This window comes from Mobula birostris, chromosome 1 (genome assembly GCF_030028105.1).
Source record: "Mobula birostris isolate sMobBir1 chromosome 1, sMobBir1.hap1, whole genome shotgun sequence".
Classification (NCBI taxonomy): Eukaryota; Metazoa; Chordata; class Chondrichthyes; order Myliobatiformes; family Myliobatidae; genus Mobula; species Mobula birostris.
Window position 1 is genome coordinate 47,846,056 of NC_092370.1, and position 26,131 is coordinate 47,872,186.

General features: G+C 39.3%; 1 protein-coding gene across 1 annotated transcript in view; it reads right to left on the reverse strand.

Moving 5' to 3' along the window:
* rgs20 (regulator of G protein signaling 20) overlaps nt 1-26,131 on the reverse strand; it is a 100,927-nt gene that overhangs the window by 45,517 nt on the left and 29,279 nt on the right. Inside the window, exon 2 of the mRNA XM_072243874.1 lies at nt 1,002-1,150. Coding sequence (XP_072099975.1) covers nt 1,002-1,147 — 146 coding nt within the window. The 5' untranslated portion in view covers nt 1,148-1,150. The remainder of the gene's footprint in view (nt 1-1,001; nt 1,151-26,131) is intronic.

The window sequence follows — 26,131 nt, forward strand, 5'->3', positions numbered from 1 at the left end:
AGCCCACTGTCTATTCTCATTGGGGAAGTCCAATGTTCATTCTCATTGGGGAAGTCCAGTTTTCATTCTCATTGGTGAAGCCCAATGTCCATTTTCAATGGGGAAGCCCAGAGACAGAGTCAGCCTTTGGGGTGAGCAAAATCTTTCTTGTTTTGGAAAGGAGGGCCCTGGCTGATTGACAGTCTCTGGCCTAGAGTACTTAGAGGAAATCTGTCCCTTTGTGGTAGGTTTGCTAATGGTATCATTAATTATTAAATGTGATTTACTGACAGTAAACAGTGATTTTTTTCTCATTCAGTTTGACATTTCTGCAAAGTTCAAAGTTTCTTTTGTACAGGGTGGGTGTAAGTTTCAGTGCAACATGCACATCAGGTTACCTATAATCAGACCCACCCTACAAAGTAGTAAGGTTCCTGAGTCAGATGTCTGCATGAGGAGCACAGTATTGATTGAACAATTTTTTAGTTTGTACTTGGAGACTTACCTTACTTCTTTGTCAATTAATTTAAAGCTGGGACTGAAGTGTTGGGTTGGGTATGTAATGCTGTGCCTTCATCATGAAGAGCTAGTTTGCATTCTGCCCTTCCTCAGTCCTTCTAATATTTGTGTTCACTTGGTCATGTGGCCAGCACCGTGAAAAGAACAGACAGTGCCATAATTCTGTCTTTGGGTGGAATGGGAAAAATTAGCTCAGAAAATTAGAGTCATGGCTTTTGGAAACAAATAAATATGATGCCTATTGAATTTTGAGTCCTGAGCAATTCTAATGTTGTCTGTCGCGGTTATCCATCAGGACTGTGCTGAACTCGATTCTGCTTTTCTTTTCCACTTAGACTAAAGAAATGCAAAATGCATTTTGATTAAAGGACTGATTATGCCTATTTTGTTTATGCAGATGTTTCGTGGGAGTCTATCAGCTGCTGCCTATAGTAATGGGAATATAGTGTTATTTACTTTCCATCACTCTCCGGAGCTGGGGGAAATTAGACAGAAAAACGTACCATGAGCAGCTACAGCAGCAACACCAGCAGAAACAGCAGGCATTGGAGCCCCGGTTCCCAGCACCCTGCTGTGGCTGTGCAGAACCCGGCATCTCCTGCTGCACCGACGTCTGCCGCTTACGCATCTCCATCCGCTCCGATCCCATGGGCTGCAGGGGAGGCAAAATGTGAACAGAGCACGCTTTAGACAAACAGCATATCAAAGTTATCTGCAGCACACCAGTACAGAGTTCCTCTGCATTGTAATCTCTTTGGCTCTTGTTATTTAGTTCTAAACTAACTGGTACTATCTACCTTGAGATTCAGGCACTTACAGGAAAAAAGAAATATAGAATTTTACAAAATAACTATACGTATACAGGCAAAGAGTATAAGGCAGGGAAATTTAGGTGATTCACTTTTATTGGAACAATAGGAATAACTAATCCTTAAAACTCATCGATAAGCATCAAGATCTTCGCCTTAATATCCCCTTGTGCAATTAGGTTCTTGATTACCTCAGTAGGAGACCTCAACCAGTTCAGATTGGCAAAACCATCTCCTCCACAGTCTCCATCAGCACAGTTGCACCACAAGCCTCCTGATTTACTCAGTTTATGCCTGTGACTGTGAGGCAAAGACCAGCTCCAATGCCTTATTTAAGATTCCTGACGACACCATTGTTGTTGTTCAAATCAAAGGTGGTGACATATCAGCATACAGGAGGGAGATTGAACATCACCGACTGTGTAATGCCTCCCTTACTGACATAAATTGAGGCTGAAAAGATGCAACTGTCAATCTGGTACAACTGTACACCAAACTAGTTTGTTACATTTATTGATAATTAAAGGGACATTTGCAGATACAAATACTTTCTCCTCGTAACTTCAGAACTGATTTCAGAATGCTCAAGGAACTTCCAAAGGCCACCTATTCAGCTATAATTAATAATGGATGTTTTCTCCAGTACTTAGGAACCTGGACCTCCATTTGCTGGCAACACTCCATCACTTCTGCAGATGATGACCAGGCAAGGTAGACTGGGGTCCATGCTATAAAAGGCAGAGGGCTGCCCAGGTATAACTAGCCTAGTCTCAAAAAGTCATTGTCATGGAATCATAGAGCATAGAAACAGTCTCTACAGCCCACTGAGTCTATGTTAACTAATCAAGAACATATTTACACCAATCCTATGCTTATCTTAATATCTCCATCAATTTGCTTCAGATTCTCCCTCCCACCGATAAAATGTGGGTTATTTACAGTGGCAAATTAACCCTGCAGCCTTTTCAGACATACCATACTTTACATTGGATGAGTAATAGTTTCATGGTCTCAGGCCTCTGGAAAGTCATAGTGATGCGCAAGATAGTCTGGAAAGACATTTGCCCTGGGCTGTTGTCTCTATAGAGGCCATTCTTACATTGTTCCTCAACTTCCAAACAAGTGAGCAAAACACCAAATGCAACACAGGTTTAGTGCACCAGAAATGGGGAAACCCACATTCTAAGAAAGAAAGTTAGCTAGAAAGGTTTTTCAGTAAAGGTTAAGAAACTGCACTTCTCCACCTCCAATGGGTAGTGGCCTTGCAACCATCAAGGTCTAAGAATGAGCTTTTTATATTTTTGGGTGGTAAGGGAACTGGAAGTCCTGGGTATGACTCTGAACTGAAACCGGTGATGAGGCTCTGATTGGGGACTTTCAAAACTTTGAGGAAAGTAGAGCTACCCCTTAGTCATTCATTGCTCCCAGGGACGCTCTGACCCGGAATGGTAGCACCTGCAAGGGTTCCTGCTCAGGATACGAGCGAAGGCCAACGGCAGATCTGGCAGGTTCAGTAACTGAACTTATGACGGAGAAGGTGGATGAGCTAGGACCTCAAATGTCGATGGCTATAGTACAGGCGGATGAACACTTGGGAAGAGAAATGGCAACTTCTTTAGTTCGCCCAATGGAAGGCATTAGCAAACCACCGTTGCTAGATACTAAGTTTCCTAGAATCTATTTGTTAAGAAAACCATGGTCAAACTCACAAAATGTATTGTACAACAACAACGTCAAGAGGATCTTCAAGACAATTCTGAAGATGCTTCGCTCGGTAGGGTTGATTCTGGTCAGCGGGGGATCCCCGATCGTCATAAAGCTACTGCTCATAAAATTCAAGTAACACAAAAGAAAATAATTTCCACTTGGAATGTAAAACCCTATATCAAGCAGGAAGATTGGACAATGTGATAACTGAAATGGAAAGACTACAAGATTAACATCATGGTAATTGGCGAAGTTCGTTGGATAGGTGCTGGAACATGTCAGATTAGAAATAAAACACTAGTTTATTCTTGTGGAGCATCCCATACTAATGGAGTAGGAATTCTTATGGATGAAAACATGGCAAAATGTGTTTTAGGACATTGGGCAATATCAGAAAGAGTGCTCCTTGTTAGATTCAGGGGACAACCATTTGATTTAGCAATTACACAGGTGGAACAGATGGAACAAATGAGGATATACATTCTATGAAGAGCTTGAACAAGCAAAGAATGGATGCAAATCTCAAGATATTGTTATTGTCATGGGAGATCTAAATGCTAAAGTAGGACAAGGTGCTGATGGAAATACCATAGGAAAATTTGGACTGGGGAAAGAAATGAAAGAGATGAGAAATGGGTAGAATGGTGCAAGATGAATAATCAGGTCATTATGAATACCTACTTTAAAAACCATTCAAGATGCTTATGGACCTGGAAAAGTCCAGGTGATAACACCAGAAATCAAATTGACTTTATTACTATAAACCAAAGATTTAGAAACTCAGTGACTCAATGCAAAACATATCCAGGTGCAGACTGTAATAGTGACCATAACCCAGTAATATGTCAAGTAAAAGTAAAACTTAAAAAACTAAAGAAGCAAAAACCTGAACAATCCCTTGACTACTTGCAATTAATTAAAGAAGAAAACTTAAGACAAAACTTTACAATTGAAGTAAGGAATAGATTTCAAAGTCTAGAAATAGAATCTGTTGAAAATGATAGCAATCATGTAGAAATGAAGTTTAACTATCTAAAGGATGCCTTGGTAGAATCAGTGAAGTCAGTGATTCCTAAGAAAGAAAAAAGCACAAAGAATAAATGGATGACAGATGAAATCAAAAATCTAATGAAAGAAAGGAGACGGAAGAAAGCAAATGCTATAGAAAACAAGTCCTTAGATTAAAAAAAGTTAAAAGATTATTTCAAAAAGCCAAAGAAGAATGGTTAAACCAGGAATGTGAGCAACTAGAAAGAATCCCTATTACTGATCCAAAAAGGTTACACCAACAGTTCAAGAATATCACTGGTAAAAAGCTCCCCTGTTCTTCAGGCAGATGTTTGAAAGCAAAGGACGGTACCATCATCATGGAAAAAGATGAGATTATGAACAGATGGATTCAGTATATTCAGGAATCATTTGAAGACGATCAAGGCGAAAAACCAGAAATTAAGAAGAACATTGAAGGTCCAAGTATTTTAAAATCTAATGTTCATAACGCAATAAATAAGATGAAGAAAGGAAAGGCAGCAGGTCCTGATGAATTAGTAACAGAACAAATTATCGCCCTTGAAGATTATGGAATTGAAAAACTTACTGATTTAATCAATGACATTTATGAGCCTGGAATAATACCAGAAGAGATGAACAATACAGTATTTATCACTCTTCCTAAGAAACCTGAAGCAATAGAATGTGAATTACATAGGACCATAAGTTTAATGAGTCATATCACTAAGATACTTCTAAGAATTTTGATGACAAGAGCTAAAAGTAAGATACAAGCTGAAATAGGCAAAGAACAATGTGGGTTTGTGAAAGACAAAGGTACAAGAAACATGATATTGATGTTAAGGATACTATCAGAACGAGCTAGTCAAGTGCAAAAAGATTTGTTTGTTTGTTTTATCGACTACACAAAAGAATTTGCTAAAGTGAAACACAATAAGTTATTTGAAATATTACAGGAAACTCTAGATCTAGATGCGAAAGACCTCCGCCTAATCAGAAATCTGCACTGGGAACAAACTGCCGCTGTAAGAATAGATGGAGAAGTGAGTCAGTTTATGAAAATCAAGAGAGGCGTTAGACAAGGGTGTGTTTTCTCCCCTAAATTTGTTTAATGTGTACAGTGAAACAATATTACAAAAAATAAGAGACATCTTGGGTAACAACGTTGGCGGTGAAAACATCAATAATTTCAGATATGCAGATGACACTGTGTTAATTGCAAGTACGGAGGAAGAACTACAAAACTTAATTGACATAGTTGTTGAAGAAAGTGCAAAAATGGGTCTATCTATCAATTGCAAAAAGACAGAATGAATGGTGATATCCAAAAAGAAGGAGAATCCTTTCTGCAGGCTGAGAATAAATGGGAAAGACATAAAACAAGTACAGACTTTTGCTACTTGGGAAGCTGGGTGAGATCAGATGGCGGGTGCAACATGGACATCAAAAGAAGAATGGGGATGGCAAAAGACATCTTTACGAGAATGAAGAGTATACTGACCAACACTAAACTAGGCATGACAACCTGCCTCAGAGCACTGAAATGTTACGTTTATCCAGTTATGTTATATGGCTCAGAATGTTGGACAATATCTAGTAACATGAGGAAACGAATTGAAGCAACAGAGATGTGGTTTTTGAGGAGGATGCAAAGAAGATCATGGACGAAACGAATATCTAACAAGGATGTCATGAACAGAGCAAACACAAAAAGAGAAATAATGTATGAGATCATGAAAAGGCAACGTAACTTCATTGGACATATGATTAGGAAAGGAGTTAGAATGCATGGTAATTATGGGGAAAATTGAAGGGAAGAAAGCAAGAGGAAGACAAAGACAAATGATGATGGGGACAGCAGCCAGAGAACTGGAAATGAATACCAATGAACTGATCCACTTGACCCGAAACAGGAGTGTGTGGGCCGTGGCAGTCAAAGCTCAAACTGGGCATGGCACCTGATGATGATGATGAAGGGAACTGGGGCCATATAGGTCAGGTTTTAGCAATGATCTGACAGAGAGGCAGAACAGGTTCAAACAGGCATTCTGCCGCTCTCCATCTTTTAATTCTTAAACTGTGAAGCTCTTTTCACTGCTGCCATCAGGAAGAAGGTACAGGAACCTCAGGAGTCACACCAATAGGTTCAGCAACATTTAATATCACTCAACCATCAAGCTGTTGAACCAGATTGGATTACTTCACTCAACTTCACTTGCCCCATCACTGAACTGTTCCCTCAACCTATGGACTCACTTTCAAGGACTCTTCAGTTCATATTCTCAATATTTATTGCTTATTTATTTATTATTGTTTATTTTTTTCTCCCTTTTTGTATTTGCAGTTTGTTGTCTTTTGCACACCGGCTGTCCGCCCCGTTGATGCGGCCTCTTATTCATTCTATTATAGTTATTGAATTTACTGAGTATGCCTTCAAAGAAATGAATCTCAGGTTTGTATAAGGTGACATGTATGTACTTTGACAATAAATTTACTTTGAACTTTGCGTGTTTTCCTGTCCTGTAGTTAATTAGCAAAGCCTTGAGACAAAATAAATAAACCTGTGTGAACTTAAAAGGTACAAAGCAACACACACAAAATGCTGGAGGAACTCAGCAGGTCAGGCAGCAGCTATGGAAAAAAATCAGCATTTCAGCCTGGGATCTTCCTTCAGGACTGTACACCTAACTCAAGTTCACTCTGTGATAAAAATCAAACAGTAAATAAATGCAAACGATGCGGTTCACTGTATGCTTCAACGTATATGTGACAAATAAAGCTAATCTTTAAAATCAAATGACTCTTAAAAGTAGAATTTCTTAAATCCTTAATGGAAAAAAAACTCTGTTAGTTGAGGAGGAGAAAGACAATAATTATTTAATATTAAAGTTTAGTTTTGGTAATAATGTCAAGGTGTTTTGGATACTCTAAGAATAAAAGACTCCAGCTTGAGTTAACACTAGCTGCCAGAATTCAGGTTATATTAGGTTACATTGAAAGTGAGATTTTGATTAATTTGAATATTTCAGCCTGCTACGAAAGACAAGGAAACAAATCATACTTTTGATGGTATCTACCCATTGGTACCAAGCTACAGGACTGCCTTATGGCAACATCGAAATTTTGATTTGTATCTATTATTTACAGCTATCATTTTCATTTGATTGAATTGATTTGATAATCTCTTACTTCTTTTGCAAAGATTCAAATGCTGAAATGCTGATATTCTCAGTTTTCTCTCATGGATAAAATATACCCATTTTCTTTCTAAATTGCAAAGCAAAAACTGCACACATTTATCAAAAAGGTTAAAAGGCAAATGCTTCACTAATTAGAACGTTTAGGGGAAATAAAACATTATTTTTGTTTTTCATAAGGCTAAATGCCACACATGATTCACATAAATCTATACAATATATTATTAATCCAATATTACAGTCAAAGATCCCATTGTAAAATGATCAATGACCAATGGGCAAAGTTAATATAAAATATCACCAAACACACCAACTAACAGTGATTCAGCAAGAGATGTTCTTCTTTAATTTTTTTTGGGAGGGGAATAAGAATAATATTGATGTCAAACATTGTTGATATTTGTATCCAATATAAAACAACCAAGATTAAAACATCAGTGGTTCTCTGTGTACATCATGAGCAGCAAGAGAATGACAGTTCATTAGGGACCATATATCTATTTATTATCCCTAATATACATGCAGAAGGGAAGTACACTCAATTCAGTCTTTGAAGACCTTTCCTGATCAGGTCTAATTATTATTCATTATTCCAATTATGAAACAGAAGAGATTCAAAACAAAATATTTAAAGGCTGTTTTACAGATGTTTTCCAATCAAATATTTTTTGTAAAGAATAATTACAGACCATAGCTTTTAATGAAGGATACCTTTGCCTCAGGCTCTTATATATGAGGCATGTTTATTTAATGAAAATTATTTTATTCTAATGCTTAACGTCACAGAATACAGTAATCAGCAGGAGGCATTGCTTGCCAGTAAACTGACTTGTTAAACATTGACACGAGGATATCTGCAGATTCTGGAAATCCAAGCAACACACACAAAATGCTGGTGGAACGCTGCAGGCCAGGTAGCATCTATAGGAAGAGGTAAAGTCGACGTTTCGGGCCGAGACCCTTCGTCAGGCCTGAAACGTCGACTGTACCTCTTCCTATAGATGCTGCCTGGCCTGCTGCGTTCCACCAGCATTTTGTGTGTGTTGCTTGTTAAACATTGAACTATTTGAGAATGCGATTAGTGGGCACCAAAGGTTGAAAGGATTAGTTAATAAAATAATCTGCTTGACAGAAGAATTTTTGCTGCAGTTAAAACTAGGGAATTGTCTAAGCAGAATATTATAGATTGCTATGTTAGATTTGTAAGCTATTATTTAAAAAATCTACAAGTTTTATGGAAACATTCTGCGAAGTCAATAGAGTAAAAGTTTACATAACCTGCAGGAAAGACCAGGACTGAGAGAAGTATTTTTCTGTATTTTCTTATCTTCATGTCACAATCATGTTTTTCTTTTGCAATAATTAGTATTTTGAGGAAATACATTCATACATATATTAAGCTCAGGGAAATCTAAGAAACTATGGTGCCAGTTAATCACTGGCTACAGTAAAATATGGGTAATATTTGGAATTTTGCCATCTTTTTACTGGGACTAACCAACTCATTGTTAGGATTATCGAACATTAAACATCTTCAAATACTTAAACAGGCATTTAAATCCGCACAGGTAAAAGCAGCCAAGTGTGTCACTTCAATGTGCAATCGAATAGAAATAAAATAACAGGCTAAGTAAGAGCTGCCAAGGGTTGGTCTGATAAACCATGTGGGAAACGAGAACAATTCATTTTGAGTCACTTCCCTGAAGAAGTCTTATTCAAGCATCTCAGACAAGATTGCTGAGAAAATTGGCGTCATCTGCAGAATCTCGTTGAAACAAGCCAAGAAAATGATTGACAGTGTGAGAACTGCTAAGGGGTGGTGAAGTACTGCTTTTAATATGAAGTGCATATGCATGCACAGAATCTGAAAAAAATTACTATATTTGCTTCTATCATAAGGTTTATCAGAGGTGTATGAGGTTTCCAGGGATGGGTAGCACCTCCAGTGAGGAGGGCTTCTTGTGTCCATTCTGGGGCAGCGCACTCACCTTTGGGTCCAAACGTACTCTCAGTTCTCACCTGTCGCTCCAAGCAGCATGCAACAGCAGCCACACCTAACTACACCACTTCAACAGGTGGGCTAAACCAAGTGAGGGTAGCTGGCGGGTCTCATACCCCAGAGAGCTAGGTCATGCCTGCTGTAGCATGTGAAGTTAGCTCTGGCGGACTGGGTGGATGAGATCAACAGTGAGATCCAATGACGAGGAAGACGGCTCTGCAATGCTTTGTGCAGAGCGAAGAGCATGACAAGGTACAGAAAGCGCACAGACATGCAATGCAACCAAAGAAGTCACAATCTGTGACTACTGCTCATACCACTGGGCACGGAGCTCTGAGGTTGAGAGGGTGTTAAGGCCTCAGTGCAACAGTTTTTCCACTATAAAAATCTCCCCACACAGGCCTCCTGTTATTGTTTGATATGATGGAGAACCATTAAGCATTATCAGAATATGATTCTGCAAAGCTTATCCATGAGATAAGCTGATTGCTTTTTCCAACAATCGTAAAGTGCCATGGGATAAAGACAAGCAGCATCTTTTGACCTACTGATGACAATTTGATTTTGCAAAGCACTTAGTTACGGGCTGCATTTCTGTACACAGGCTTAGGCTGTATTTGTGTGATCTATGACTGCCAAAGGCATCATGATTCAAGGTGATTTAACTGAATGGAGGTAAAATACTGAACACCAAAAGAGAAGAAAAACATTGCAAATGCTTGATACTGTTGTACGAGGCCAGCTTGGACTTTGCTGGTTGAAAACCTTCCATTAGCTACACAGGCTTTCAAAAGACATAGAACATAGAAAAGTACAACATAGTACGGGCTCTTTGGCCCACGATGTTGTGTGACCTTTTAACCTACTCCAAGATGAATTTAACCCTTCGCTCCTGCTTAGTCCTCTATTTTTCTTCCACTCATGTGTCTATCTAAGCGTCTCTTAAATGTCCCAAAGTATCAGCCTCTACCACTCTGGAAGGACATTCCATCAACCCACCACTCACTGGGTAAAAAGTCTACCTCAGACACCTCCTCTATACTTTCCTCCAACTACCTTAAAGTATGTCCTTTCATATTAGCCATTGCCACCTAAGAAAAAAGTCTCTTATCACAATATACAGCTCTATTAAGTCTCCCTTCATCTTCCTTCACTCCAAATAGAAAAGCCCTAGTTTGCTCACCAATCTCCACTAGACATAGTCTCTATTACAGCTAATATCTTGTTAAACCTCCTCTAAATTCTCACTAAAGCTTCCACATCCTTCCTATAAAGAGACAACCATAACGGAACACAATACTCTAAATGTTTTATAGAGCTGCAACATTACCTCATGGCTCTTGAACTCAATCCCTCGACTAACAAAGTCCTGCTCACTATATGCCTTCTCAACCATCCTATCAACTTATGTGACAACTTTGAGGGATCTATGGACCTTGACTCAAGATCCCTGTGTTCCTCCATACTGCTGAGAATCCTGCCATTAACTTTGTACTCTACCATCAAGTTCTACGTTACAAAGTATACCCTTCTCTGGGTTGAATTCCAGCTGTCACTTCTCATCCCTTCTCTGCAAAAGTCCTGTTGTAACCTATGAGAATTTTCTACACTACCTACACCAGCAGTAACCTCTATGCCATCTGCAGACTTTCCCTCCCATTTCCTCATCTAAGTCACGCAGAGCAGGGGTTGTAGAACAGATCCTTGTGGAACACCACTAATCACAGATCTCCAGACGGAATATGCTCCCGTCCACTATTACTCTGCCTTCTGTAAGCAAGCCAATTCTGAATTCATGTAGCCAAGTTTCCCTGGATCCTGCGTCTCCTGACCTTCTGAATGGGGAGCCTTATCAGACAACTCACTAAAATCTAGCTACACCATATCCTATACTCTATCTTCATTAAGTTGGTTTGCTACTTCCTCAAAATTTTATAAAGTGCTACACAAATGACAAACTGATAAAACTGAGCCCAGCAGGAGCAAAGGAATAGTTTCAACGGGGACAGAGAATTGACTTTTCATTCTAGACAGCAGTATATAACTGTGCCCTCCAACACACAGCATTGGGACCATTGTTCATTTGAAATACAGGATAGTCATCACCTAAAGTAAGTCCAAGGACTTAAATTCAAGATTTACAGCTGATGTAAAACATGGGAATAAAATAAGTAGTGTTTTAGACTACTGCAGTCTTAGACCAGTGCATCAGCTAAATACCTGAAGTAACTTCATATAGAAAAGAGTGAAGGAATGAATTTCAGAAAGTAAAACTAAGGAATTACCATTTCAAATAGGGCACGCGACAAGGACACCTGGATTTCTTGCATATGATTTTTTGAAGGTAAAAGGATAAGCTGACAGACTAACTAAAATGTATGCAATGGCCTTAGATTTCTAAATAGAAACAGAAAGGGCAAAGGAAGTATGGTAAACATTTATAAACACACATAAAATGCTGGAGGAACTCGACAGCTCAGGCACCATCTATAGAGAGAAATAAACAGACGTTTCAAGCTGACAGCCTTCGTCAGGTCTCTTTATCCTGATGGAGGGTCTCGGCCTAAAACGTTAATTCCCATCTATAGATGCTGTCTGACCTGTTGAGTTCCTTCAGCAATCATTGTGTGCTGCTCAAGATTTCCAGCATCTCCAGAATCTCAAGTCAAATCTTTACAAATCACTGGTTCCCTTTCAGCTGGAGTAATGTATTCAGTTCTCGGCGCCATCCTTTGGGGATAATGGATGATCTTAGAGAGGGATTTCCTTAAGGTTGTTATAGTGCGGGGTGGTAATGGGGAAAAGCTCCCACTACCTATTAAATGCTCCCAATGGTGTGCACCTGACAACCAAGTCCAGATCCTAGTCTTCACGTGTGGCTTAGCTACTAAGCCCGGCATAACAGTTTTTACTGACTGGAGGAGGGGCAAAGGTGGGTTACTGGCACCTTAAAACCAGTCACTTCAGACAGATGGGGCTTGTCAGCTGTGTTTGGCGGCTCATCTAGGAGAAGGACAACTCTGATCTCAAACCTCCGCTGCCTTGCAGCTATACCCACACATGGGGAAAGCTTCAGGAGTAAACCCCGAGGGAACAATCCCAAGTTGAAGTCCCTACAGCAGTCCTACAATGAGTTCAATGTTGCCTGGTAACTCCTGCGATGCTGTTAGTACCGAACTGTATTAGTCTCTGCCATTCCTTTGGGTTCATCAGATGCATGGAGAGGGGGAGCTTGCTACATGGGCGACAGCTTGCTCTCCATATCGTACTGCCCAGGCTCGTGTATCTAGACAGCTAGGACACAATATCCATGGTCAACTCTGACCAACAGTGGCCTCAGGTAGAGAGGGATTTATTAAAATAAGACATGGAGAGTGTGAAAGAGCAGAGGGTGGAATTTAGCAGGATAGGGCAAAGAGAGATTTAGTAGAAGGTAAGTGAATTCCATTGGAATAACTAGTGACTACTTAAGTTTTGAAGCATTTCTAGAAAGAACCATGACAGTATGTAATTGAAGTCTCTTCCACAATTTAAATAGAGAGGAGTGATACAGGTTGAAATGTTTCCCTTTTCAGCTCCTGCAGTTTCCTCTGCTCCGACAGGGAGTTTCATTAGGTGAGGTATAGCACTCGGGGAAGAAAAAATTGAGGAAAATTGTAAGCATAATGACGTCCCTGATTAGCTGACACTAATCTGCATTGAGATTGAGTCTGTTACGGATTAGTTAAAATCATGGTTTGGCTGCCAAGATGATGCAGATGTAAACTGTAGACAAATTCTTTGAGGAGGCAAAATTTGAGAAAGGTGCTCCATAGACAATCCTGATTGGTAGAATTAGTCTGTGGCGAAAAAAGACCATGTACAGTATAATGATCAATTCTGCTTCCTGTACTCATTTTGGAGTTTACATCTGGAACTAGCATATCCAATTGCAATCGGATATATCTCTTTCCTTGAAGAAAGTCTGAACACAGGATCTCCGAGGTCCACTGAGTTACAGTATCATCTCCTACAGACATCAATCTATTTCCTGCACCTACTTCAAGCTGCAGTTTAAAATCCACCTTCACCAAGCTTTTGGTTGCTGCTTTAGTTTTTTTTCTTGGTTTCATTACCTTCCGATACTTCTTATGCTAAAATTGTGTGTTTAATACAGCATTCAGTGTGTTGTAAAAATATTCAGCCCCAAACACTTTGTTCACATAAGTGAGTTTTACAACCAGGGATTTTGATTAATTTAACTAAGAACTTTTATTTGTGAATCACATGCTCTTTTTTCCATAGCAGAGCCAAAAAAAAACATGGAAAATTGTAAAGCATGAGAAACTAAAAATGGAAAAAACTGAAAAGTCAGCAATTCAAAAGTATTCATCCCCCTTTTCTCAGTACTTGGTTGAACCACCTCTCACAGTTATTACAGCCAGTAGTCTTTATGGATAAGTCTATTAGCTCTGATACATAAGGAGGTGCATCTTGATGTCAGTGCTGGCTTGTATTTTGATTGATCCTGTTTGTAATAGAAATACAACCTTGACAAAAATCACAGAAGATACTAAAAAAAAAGGAAGATAATAAATAAGTAGCCTATACAATTTAAAGCCATAGATGTGAGGCAGTAAATTTTGGATGAAAAACAATAAATATAAATATACACCACATGTATAGAAGAGTGAGAATAATGAAGAGATTTAGGGATCCAAATCTCTAAAAGCAACTTTTTCTTTGACAAAACCACAAAAAATATTAGAAACATTTTATATCCTGCAAAGCAAAATGGTACAAATGGTACAGTGCTTTGAAAAAGTATTCAGTCCCCACAACTACTTTCACATTTTATGGTCTTATTTTCTCAATTTAAAATATATTGAAGTAGGTTTTTTTGAGCAATCTTCAAAACATATTGCATCATGTCAAATCAGAAGAAACTTTCCTAAACCTGTCAACAATTTACTAAAAATTAAAAATCAAAATTGTGAGGCTGAAAAAGCATTCGTCCCCTTTGTAATTACTACGCTAACTTCCCTCAGGTACAATCCTGTAAATTACTTTACCAACTCACCCAATTTATTGATGTAGAAAATTGGAGGATTATCTGAATATGTACCCCCTCTCTCTGTAAGGTCCAACAGTATGGTAGATTTTTGACAGACTAAATCAAAATGAAGACAAAAGAGCATTTACGGCAAGGCTGGGCAATGATCATAGAGGTGTACAAATCTGGAGAAGGGTACAGTATCATCTCAAAGCCACTGAACAAACAGTACCTCAGAACTCAAAGCAGTCCATAATAAAAAGCACTGACCAACAAAAATTTTGCTTCCTGAATACCTTTGGTTGTATCTTATGGATTTTGGGCTGCTGATCATGAAAATCACCACAAAATTTCCATATCACACACCATTTATTTGAAATTGTCTGTATTTTTTATTTCAATTCATAATTCAAATCAATTACAATGTTCCCCACAATGTAAGTTGAACAGTTTTCTATCTCGTCCAGATATGCCTGGCCATGCTTAGGCACAGCGGATACTGCATGGCAGGACAGGTTGTATAAAAACATCACACACACACACACTGTTCTATGCATTGCATTTACATGTATATCGGTTTGTGATCATGTTGATGCACGTGCTCTACGTGCATCGCATATTGTGTGCACTCATAAAGTAATTGTATTTTCAGGAGAATTTGTGATAACAAAATGTCTGGCCAATGTTGCAACAGCCACGATACTTTCTGTTATATTTGTGGCAAGTATACACTTAAACCTCAAAGACAGAGCATATCTCCTCTTATTAAGTAAGCCTATGAGCAGAATTACTGGGTTCAAGATGGAATCTGCTGTTACCACGCAAAAAAAATTCCAAGAAACTTTGCAATATTTGAGCCACGTTTCCCAAATTAACTGATGCCAAGATTAAGGAAGGCATTTTTGTTGGTCCACAAATCAAACAAGTCATCAATGACAGGCAATTCACAGAACTTCTAGTGGGACCGGAGAAAATCACATGGAAGGCATTCAAGGATGTTGCTGAAAACTTTTTTGTCAACTACAGAGCACCAAACTACATGCAGCTGGTTGACAACATGCTTCAAGCATACATAACCATGAAGTGCAACATGTCACTAAAGATTCATTTTCTACATTCCATTTAAACTTCTTCCCTGCAAATCTTAGTGCTGTCACTGACAAGCATGGTGAAAGGTTTCACCAGGACATTGCAGTCATGGAGAAACGGTCTCAGGGCAACAGAAATCCATAAATGCTGGTTGATTATTGTTGGACACTTAAGCAAGAAGCCTCAGACACTGCGTACAAATGAAAATCATCAACAAAACTTTCTTAGCTTATTAAACTATTGCAAAGCATCAGCACTGTTATGTAATTAAATGCATTATATACAATAAAAGTTAATTTATTGTTTCTCTAAATTCCTTTGAGATACAAGTAGTCTGAAATTACATTTGTTTTCAGCTTCAAGCGGTACACCAAAACCACAAAAAATCTGAGGAAGAAACACTTCTGAAAAAATTGGCCGTCCAGTGAAATAGGAAACCACAGCCATACTGCCTAGGTCCAGCCGCCCCTCTAAACTTAGTTGCTGAACAAGATTGGTACTACAAAGACAGGCTACTGTGACACCAACAGTCACTCTGAATGAGCTGCAGAAATCAGTGGCTACAACGAGCGATGAACTTCATGGCTCCACAATCTCTAAGGCCTTGCACAAAAAGGGTATATATGAAAGAGTGGCAAGGAAGAAGCCCTGGCTTAAAAAAAAATACCCTGCCAGTAAAGACTTCACAAAACATCACTTAGAAGATGCTGTAAAGATGTGGAAGAAGGTCTTGCGGTCAGATGAGACTGAAGTGGGAATTTCTGGCCTCAACACTAAGTGGTGCATGTGGCGTATATCTAATAGTGCACATCAGCCAAGTAACACCATCCCTACTGCAAAGTATGGTGGAGGTAGCATCATGCTATGGGGATGATTCTCCACAGCAAGGACTGGAAACCTGGTCAGGATTGATGGGAAGATGAATGTTTTTAACTACAGAGAGATCCTGGATAAAAATCTGCTAGCCTCTGCCAGAAAGCTTAAACTGGGAGGAACGTCATCTTTCAGCAGAACAATGACCCAACACACACTGCCAGAGCAATCATGGAATGGTTTCAAATGAAGAAAATTGATACCCTTGGGTGGCCCAGTCAGATTCCTGGCCTTAACCTGATCAAACATCTCTGGCAAGACCTCAAGATTGCTGTCCACTGCCGCTCCCCAACTAACCTGGCATTAGCTTGAGCAATTTTGCAAGGAGGAATGGGCAAATCTTGCTCAGTCGCCTTGTGCGAAGTTCAAGGAGATGTATCCAAAAAGACAGCTGGCTATAATAGCTGTAAGAGGTGGTTCAACTAAATACTGAGCAAAGGGGGGGGGGCGGAGAGGGGGTGAATATTTTTGAACTGCTGACTTTTCAGTTTTTGAATTTTTAGTTTTCATGCTTTACAATTTTCCCTACTTTTTGGGCTCTACTGTGAAAAAAAAGGAGCATGTGATTCAGAAACAAAAATTCTCAGTTAAATTGATCAAAATCCCTGCTTGTAATACTCAATAATGTGAACAAAGTATTGGTGGCTGAACACTTTTACAAGCATTTTATACACCTTTTACAAAATGCTTACTAGACTGCAGATATAAATTCAGAACTGATATTTTAAATAGGATTTTCAGTGATTTAAAATTAGGTGACTGAGAAGAGGAGGAAAAATATTCATTAAGGTGTTTATTTTATGAGATTGACTCACTTCCGGATGCACTAATAAAACTATATCAGGTTGTCATTCTCAGATATGAAAAGGAATATTCTTTAATGGGAAAACAAACAATTCTGTCTCTAAAACATTCTTGAATGTGAATAATGTTGCATCTGTAGATATCAAATTATATTTTACTGAAACTTGATCTCTAATCTAACCAATATAACTTCACAAGCAATTTTAGTCTAATTTCCTAATTGAGACTAAATTGGAAACCTTTGTCAAGACATCAGATAGTTCCTGATTTTCATTACTAATCTTGGACGGCATAGTTATTGCGAATCTATTTATACTGCTGCATCTTGGAATATAATACCCATGAAAATAAACAGGTTATTTAGAGTTCTTGTGAAATGAATGCTAACATTGTGATCGCTTTCCTTACTAATGACTCAGCCTGCAAGTAAACCTTTAAGGGAATCCTGCACCGCAACTCACAAGTACTGTTGCACCTCTGATTTCTGAATTTGCTCCCAATTCAGAAATAGTCTAAACCTTTGTTCCTTCTACCAAAGTGCATAATGATACACATCTCCACAATTCAGCAGACTCCCTCCTTCCACAGCACGACCTGCCCCTCCACCTATCTTACAATTTTCTACATTGTATTCCATCTGCTACTTCTTTGTTCATTCTCCAAATCTGTCTCATTTCTTTGCAGACTTCCTGTTTACTCAACACTGTCTCCCTCTCCACTTATCTTTGTACCGTCTGCAAATTTGACCACAAAACCACCAAATCCACCATGTAGATCATTGATATATAACATGAAAATAAACAGGTTCATTTGGAGTCTCTAGGTTCTGCCAATAACCATTCCAGATCAATGCATTAGTCAGATTATTTGCATTAATTGGCACAAGTACCTAAGCTCATAAAAGGTATACACCACTAAAATAAACACTGCTGAAAATGTTGTTTTCCAGTTATTTTTTCCAATACTAGTAGCTACAAGAGAGACTCTGGATGTTCCCCACTTTCAAAGATCATAACCACAATATCCTTGTGAAGCAGTATGATTTTCACATCAGGAATGTCAGGAAACTATCCAGATCACTCATTAGGTGGTCAGAGCAAGTAACTGGAGTTCCCTTCTGGAATGAATTCCCCTAAAGCTGAAAGTAATGCTTAATAAATTCATGACCTGACAAGATATATCAAGGTGTAAGTTCTCAAGATTCAAGATTGTTTAATGATATTTCCTATGCACAAGCATAAAGGAGAATGAAATAATTGTAACTCTGGATTTGATACAACACAAAAAACACAAAAGATAAAGATTGCAAGCATGAAAAAAATAATAAATATAAAAACATAAGATTCTGCAGATGCTGAAAATCCATCCCTGATTAAGGGTCTTGGCCTGAAAATTAAACTATTTATTACCATAGATGCTGCCTGCCCTGCTGAATTCCTCCAGTATTTTGTGTGTGTTACAATAAATATAAATACATAAGATAGTTTATATATAAATTTGATGTCTGTCCATAAAATGATGCTAGGTTGTCTGTACATAAGGTGACTGACAGGAAATGATAGAGGTTGAATTAATGGGTGGAGGTTTTGATCAGCCTTACTGCTTGGAAAAGGTAACTGATTTTGAGTCTTGTGGTCCTGGTGTGAATGCTACATAGCCTCCTCCCTGATGGGAGTGGGACAAACAGTCCCCGAGCAGGGTGTGTGGGATCCTTCATGATGTTACTGGCTCTTTTCTAGCACATTTCTGTATATATGTCCTTAATGGTGGGTAAGCAGGTGCCAGTGATACGTTGCCCAATTTGACCACCTGGTACAGAGCTTTCCTGTCTGTTGCAGTGCAGTCTCAAAAACAAGCACTGATGTAGCTTGTTAGGATGCTCTGTACTGCACATTCTGTAGAATGATGTGAGTATTGATGTGCAAAGCCCAACTCTCTCAGCCTCCTCAGAAAGTAGAGGCATGGGTGGCTTTCCTTAACTATAAAGGAAGTGTTCTGGGACCATAAGAGATAAGTGTGTGATGTGCACACCCAGGAGTTATACTTTACTTTATTTATTGTCGCCAAACAATTGGTACCAGAACGTACAATCATCACAGCGATATTTGATTCTGTGCTTCACACTCCCTGGATTACAAATATTAAATATTAAAGATAATAAAAATAGTTAAAATTAGTAAATATTAAAAATCTAAATTATAAATCATAAAATAGAAAAATGGGAAGTAAGGTAGTGCAAAATAACCGAGAGGCAGGTCCGGATATTTGGAGGGTATGGCCCAGATCTGGGTGAGGATCCGTTCAGCAGTCTTATCACAGTTAGAAAGAAGCTGTTCCCAAATCTGGCCATACGAGTCTTCAAGCTTCTGAACCTTCTCCCGGAGGGAAGAGGGACGAAAAGTCTGTTGGCTGGGTGGGTCGTGTCCTTGATTATCCTGGCAGCACAGCTTCGACAGCGTGTGGTGTAAAGTGAGTCCACGGACGTAAGATTGGTTTGTGTGATGTGCTGAGCCGTGTTCACGATCTTCTGAAGCTTCTTTCGGTCTTGGACAGGACAACTTCCATACCAGGTTGTGATGCACCCTAGAAGAATGCTTTCTACGGTTCATCTACAAAAATTAGTGAGGGTTTTAGAGGAGAAGCTAAATTTCTTTAGTTTTCTCAGTAAGTAAAGGCGCTGATGGGCCTTCTTGGCAGTGAACTCTGCTTGGTTGGACCAAGTCAGGTCATTTGTGATATTGACCCCAGAGGAACTTAAAGCTTTTGACCTGTTCCACTTGCGCACCACCGATATAAATTGGGTCGTGCGGTGCACTACTCCTTCTGAAGTCAACAACCAATTCCTTCGTCTTGCTGACGTTAAGGGATAGGTTATTGTCTTCGCACCATGCCACCATGCAAGGAGCTTAAAACTTCTCGCATTTCCCACTGATGTAAAGGATGGTGTGAGTGATGTGAGTTCTCCTGAAATCAATCTGCCTGGCACCAGACCTAGAGTTCTTCCTCCTCCTCTCTGTAGACCATCTCATCGTTGTTGGTGATGAGCTGCAGCACTGACCAAGTCATCAGTGAACTTGACGATGTGATTGTTCAGGTATTTAGACGTGCAATCATGTGTGAGCAGTGTACAGTAAAGGACTCAGCACACAGCCCTGGGAAGCACCCATGTTGAGGATGAAGGGAACTGCACGTCACACACAATGCCTTCATTGCAACTCTTACATCTATCAGACATCAACATACACACATACACCTTAAACTGAAGATGTAGTGTATCTTTAAGTATAGTCCTTCTATTCTCTGTGTTTTATGACACTTGCAATTTCAATAATATTGTTGGACGATGCATTGAACAAAATGGAATTCAAGAAAGCTAGAGAGCATCCTTCATGACCAGCCACCAGTACAACTGGATCCATAGTCAGGGAGCCATAGCAAAGAACCAGGCTGCAAAACCAATGCTGATCATACTGCTAAAAACAGATCAATCAGCACGAAATGCTGTAGGAACTTAGCAGATCAGGCAGAGTCTATGAAGAAAAATAAACAGTGAATGTTTCAGGCAGAGACCTTTCCTCAGGACTTCTTAGCCTGTAACGTTGTCTGCTTATTCCTCTCCATGGAGGTTGCCTGACCAGATGAGTTCCTCCAGAAATTTGTGTGTCTTGCTCCAGATTTTCAGCATCTGCAGAAGCTCTTGCATTTTTAAACAGTTCAATCCATTGACTTTGTTGTAAATACCATCACACTCAACAACCCATTCAGTTTAGCACAGTCAAATATGACAGTTGCCTGAAGAACCCAAGGCTTCTAATAAACCAGTCACTTAACCAATTAACAAAATGGATATGATAAATACACAAAAATATTTGTAAGTGAAGATCTCCTTCAGCATTGCAATAACACACATGAGCGGACATCAGTGTTGTTGCATGAATGAAGTCACTGGAGGAAAGTACTGGTAGATACAAAGCAGCTTCTTTATTCAACAAAACATGGTATAGCAGGCATCATATGGAGATGTTTTCAGTCAAAAAATCTGGCTGGCCCAACATGGGGCTCGATATTTATGTGCTAAACACCAAAGGATTATTCCATATTTACAATGCATCAACAATGTTTTCTTTGAAACTACACACAAACCTCACACCTCCTGATTTGCACCCATGCCACAGACACCCAAGTGAATTTTAACCATCATTGTCTGGTCTGGGATTCACAGCTTTTAGGAACTCATTGCTCGGAGCTGCACTCCAAATTAAATCCACTCAGACCTGAAGACTGGTGGCCAAAGTCGTTTGTTTACTATAAATGTGATAAAACCAAAAATCACTCTCAAAAATTAGCATGTGCTGGTGCTGGTGCTGGTGCAGTACTAGGCCAGATGATAGGCAAAGAGGAAGAGGCAGTCACTTGCATTGGTGTAAGTGCAGCTGTGCACAAATTGAGAAGGAAAAAGTTAAAATACTGTTTTGAATCAGTTTTTAGTTAGATAAATCTTTAGTAGTAGACACCAAAACTAGGAGGCATAGATTTAGAGTGAGAGCGGAAAGGTTTAAAAGGAACCTGAGTAGAGTATACTGTATATTATGAGCTCTCAGACCAAGTAGTTGAGGCAGGTACAATAATATAATTTAAGAAGCACTTGGAATAGGTTCATGCAGGGGTGGTGCCTGGAGATATGAGCCAAATACAGGAAATTGGGACTAGCTGGGTGGGCACCATGGTTGGCATGAACTCATTGGGCGGAAGGACATGTATCCATGCTGTAATGCTCTATGAGTGTAAATCTGCTAGTGGTAGGTTTAGAGTTATAAAGTACTAGTGGTCTCAAGTCTGTGATATTTATTTATTTATTGGTGTACAGCACAGAATTGGCCCTTCCAGTCCTTCAAGCTGTACTATCCAGCAACCCCCAATTTAACTCTATCCTAATCATGTGACAATTTACATTGACCAATCATCCTACCAACTGTTATGTCTTTGGAATGTGGGAGGAAACCGGACACTGGAGGAAACCCACATGGTCATGAGGAGAAGGTACAAATTCCTTACAGGCAGTGACAGGAAATAAACCCATACTGTTCAATGTTGTGCTAACCACTATGCTGTCGTGCCATCCAATATCTTCCCTGGTGACATCAACATTGCAAATTTTGCAAAACTGAGTGCAAGCTTCCACACAGGATGTCACTAAGAACATCCTGTCTTGGCTTCTGCACAAGAAATATGATATTGGAAGGTAAAATGCATTTCACATTAAATACAGGATGATAGCAGTCCAGTGATTGAGTCAGAAATCAAAGACACGGAGAGACTCATGCAGAAAATGGCCTATTTACAGATGTTCAAAAAACTGACAGAATTTGACCAGAGTATAATTCTTAGAGTGAGGTGTCATGTGAGCAAATGTATCAAATGGGGTCAAAGTAGTTACTGCTCTTCCTTGCTACAAAAACACATGACCCTGAAACCAATTATAAGAAGCTTTTTGTTTACTGGTCTTGTCTGTTCAGTGACCTTGAATCATCAGTAACAAATATAATATTTGCTAACAGTACAGGAACAAGCCATCAAAAACTCCCTTGCATTCATGGTTACGGCCTACTAGCAAGTACATATAGACCTCTGTAATAAAGGGAATTACAACTTCCTGTTACTGATCAATAGTCACCGACAGTGGATTGAAGAGAAACACGTGGACCACAACTATGCATAGATAAGTTGAGGTCTTTTTGTTCTTGTCATGAGCGACTTGAAGAATTTGTTTTTTACAATGGCTTTCAATTTTGATCTACTCTGTTTGCCAACTTTATGAAATGGAATGGTAACAAACATATTCTATCCATCATATCCTTCAAACGTAGCAGCTGAGAAGTCAGTCAAAATAGTTAAAGGCACTTTCAAGAAACAAACCTTACAGGGATACAATGCCTGACATGAGACATTGTTTATCGAGTATATAGAATATGGAAAAGTACAGCACATGATGTTGCACTGAACTCCTGAGAATATATTGTTTGGATAACTTCTTACTGATGTACAGAGCAACAGATTTGAAATATTCTTGTGCCTAATTAAATTATATTTGGCTTCTAGAATTGAGCAAAAGCAGTTGGGTAAAAAATATCGATGTAATATTAATCAGAATTAATGCACTTTCAATTGAAATCAGTGCATTATGTTCTTAACTCACTTACCAGGAGATGGGAGTAGGAGACAGGAACTATATTAAAGTTTTGTGGATCAAGAGATAATTTGTTGAAGCTGGTGACAAAACCTGAGGTGGATCAAAAGATGAATGAACTCTGGTGGGTGAACCAATCAATTATGTAATTGTTTCCAAGCTGGTTCCAGTGCAGATTTGGGAAGTTAAGTATCAAATTTAAGTTGGTTTGGTAAAGAAGCAGAGCTATAAGGATATCAGGAAAGTTCGAAGTAAAGTAGTGTAGTGTATATGGATTTCAGCAAGGCATTTGACAAGGTACCCCATGCAAGCTTTATTGAGAAAGTAAGGAGGCATGTGATCCAAGGGGATATTGCTTTGTGGATCCAGAACCGGCTTGCCCACAAAAGGCAAAGAGTGGTTGTAGATGGGTCATATTCGACATGGAGGTTGGTCACCAGTGGTGTGCCTCAGGGATCTGTTCTGGGACCCCTGCTCCTCGTGATTTTTATAAATGACCTGGATGAAGAAGTGGAATGAAGGGTTTGTAAATTTGCTGATGACACAAAGGTTGGGGGTGTTGTGGATAGTGTGAAGGGCAGTCAGAGGTTATAGCGGGACATTGATAGGATGCAAAACTGGGCTGAGAAGTGGCAAATGGATTTCAACCCAGATAAGTATCAGGTGGTTCATTTTGGTAGGTCAAATATGATGGCAGAGTATAGCATTAATGTTAAGACTCTTGGCAGTATGGAGGATCAGAGGGATCTTGGGGTCCAAGTCCACAGGACACTCAAAGTGCTGCGCAGGTTGACTCTGTGGTTAAGAAAGCATACGGTGCATTGGCCTTCATCAATCGTGTGATTGAGTTTAAGAGCCGAGAGGTAATGTTGCAGATATATGGGACCCTGGTCAGACCCCACTTGGAGTACTGTGCTCAGTTCTGGTTGCCTCACTACAGGAAGGATGTGGAAACTATAGAAAGGGTGCAGAGGAGATTTACAAGGAAGTTGCCTGGATTGGGGAGCAAGCCTTATGAGAATAGGTTGAGTGAACTCGGCCTTTTCTCCTTGGAGCGACGGAGGATGAGAGGTGACCTGATAGGGGTCTATAAGATGATGAGAGGCATTGATCATGCGGATAGTCAAAGGCTTTTTCCCAGGGCTGGAATGGCTAGCATGAGAGGGCACAGTTTTAAGGTGATTTGAAGTAGGTACAGAGGAGATGTCAGGGGTAAGTTGATTTTTTTATGCAGAGAGTGGCGAGTGTGTGGAATGGACTGCTGGTGATGATCCTGGACAGGTACATGGAGCTCAGAGAAATAGAGGGCTATGGGTAACCCTAGGTAATTTCTAAGGTAAGGACATGTTCAGCACAGCTTTGTGGGCCGAAGGGCCTGTATTGTGCTGTAGGTTTTCTATGTTTCTAAAGTAAATATATTATCAAAGTACATATATGTCACCATATACAACCCTGGGGCTCATTTTCCTGCGGACATACTCAATAAATCTATGGAATAGTAACCATATCAGAATCAATGAAAGAGCAACCAACTAGGATATTCAATCAGTGTGCAGAACATAACAAACTATGCAAATATAAAAAGAAGAAATAATAGTAATAAATGAATAAGCAATAATATAGAGAATCAAAGATGAAGAATTCTTGAAAGTGAGTCCATAAGTTGTGGGAGAATTTCAATGATGAGGCAAGTGAAGTTATGAAGTTATCCCGTTTGGTTCAACAGCTTGATGGTGGGTGTCCTGAGGCTTCTGGACCTTCTTCTTGATGGCAGCAGTGAGAAGAGAGCGCGTTCTGGGTGGTGGTGGTGCTCTGGTGATGGATACTGCTCTCCTGCAACAACACTTCATGTAGATGTGCTCAATGGGGAGGAGGGCTTTACCTGTGATGGGCTAGGTTGTTTCCTCTACTTTTTGTAGGATTTTCCATTCAAGGGTGTTGATGTTTCCATACCAGGCTGTGATGCAGCCAGTCAATATACTTTCTGCTACGCATCTATAGAAGTTTGTCAAAGTTTTAGATGTCATGCCATATCTTCACAAGTTCCTCAGGAAGCAGAGGTGCTGCCGTGCTTTCTTCATAATTGCCGCTTATGGGGAAGACTCCAAATAAACATTTAGTCTGGATTTATGGCTGTGGTTCATTTAGTGTTACTTGTTGAAAATGAAAATGGCCAACATACATCACTGGAAAAATAAACCGGAGAATTGTGGTATATCTTTAATGGAATACTTCCTCTTACAAGTGCCTCCAGCTGAATTTTGCAATATTTCTACACGAAATTTTAAAAATCAACCTTTATTTGCTTAAGTAATACAGTAATAATTTCATAATGCAGAGGTTTAAGATCTCTCTGCTTAAGACTCTGTCTTTGTTTTGTTCATTAATATGCACATTTAAACCTGTTGAAACTCACAAAGCAAACCCAGCAATCTCCATTCTCTTTCCTGTAGTTACCATCTCTAAATTATTCTCTTCATACTAAAGTTCAAAGTTTAAAGCAAATTCCAAAATTATAAGTTATTTGGCATGTGTATGAATTACGAGACTCCATGTTCCCAATATTTAGCTTAAATTTTGTCTTTAGCTTCTCGTTGTTTATTCTCACTGAGATCTGTGATCACCCTTAAACTCAAGCATAATCTCATGTGCACCTTGACTCTCAATTTCTTAGCCTCAGAATTACTTCGGGCCACTCTTGCTAATCTCTACCACATCTCAGTGTGCTGATTTCTGCTGCATTAGGAAGGTCACTAAACTCGATACTGAATGCGAGAAGGCCCACATAACATGCTTTCTGAATTGCACTCGTGTTACAGAGAATTTCATTAAACACCCATTATAGAAGCAAATTTTTGTGTATATATCTCAATGAGTCCCTGAGCAAAAAATGTGTCTCTTGTGAGGGCTGTTCTTCATTATCTT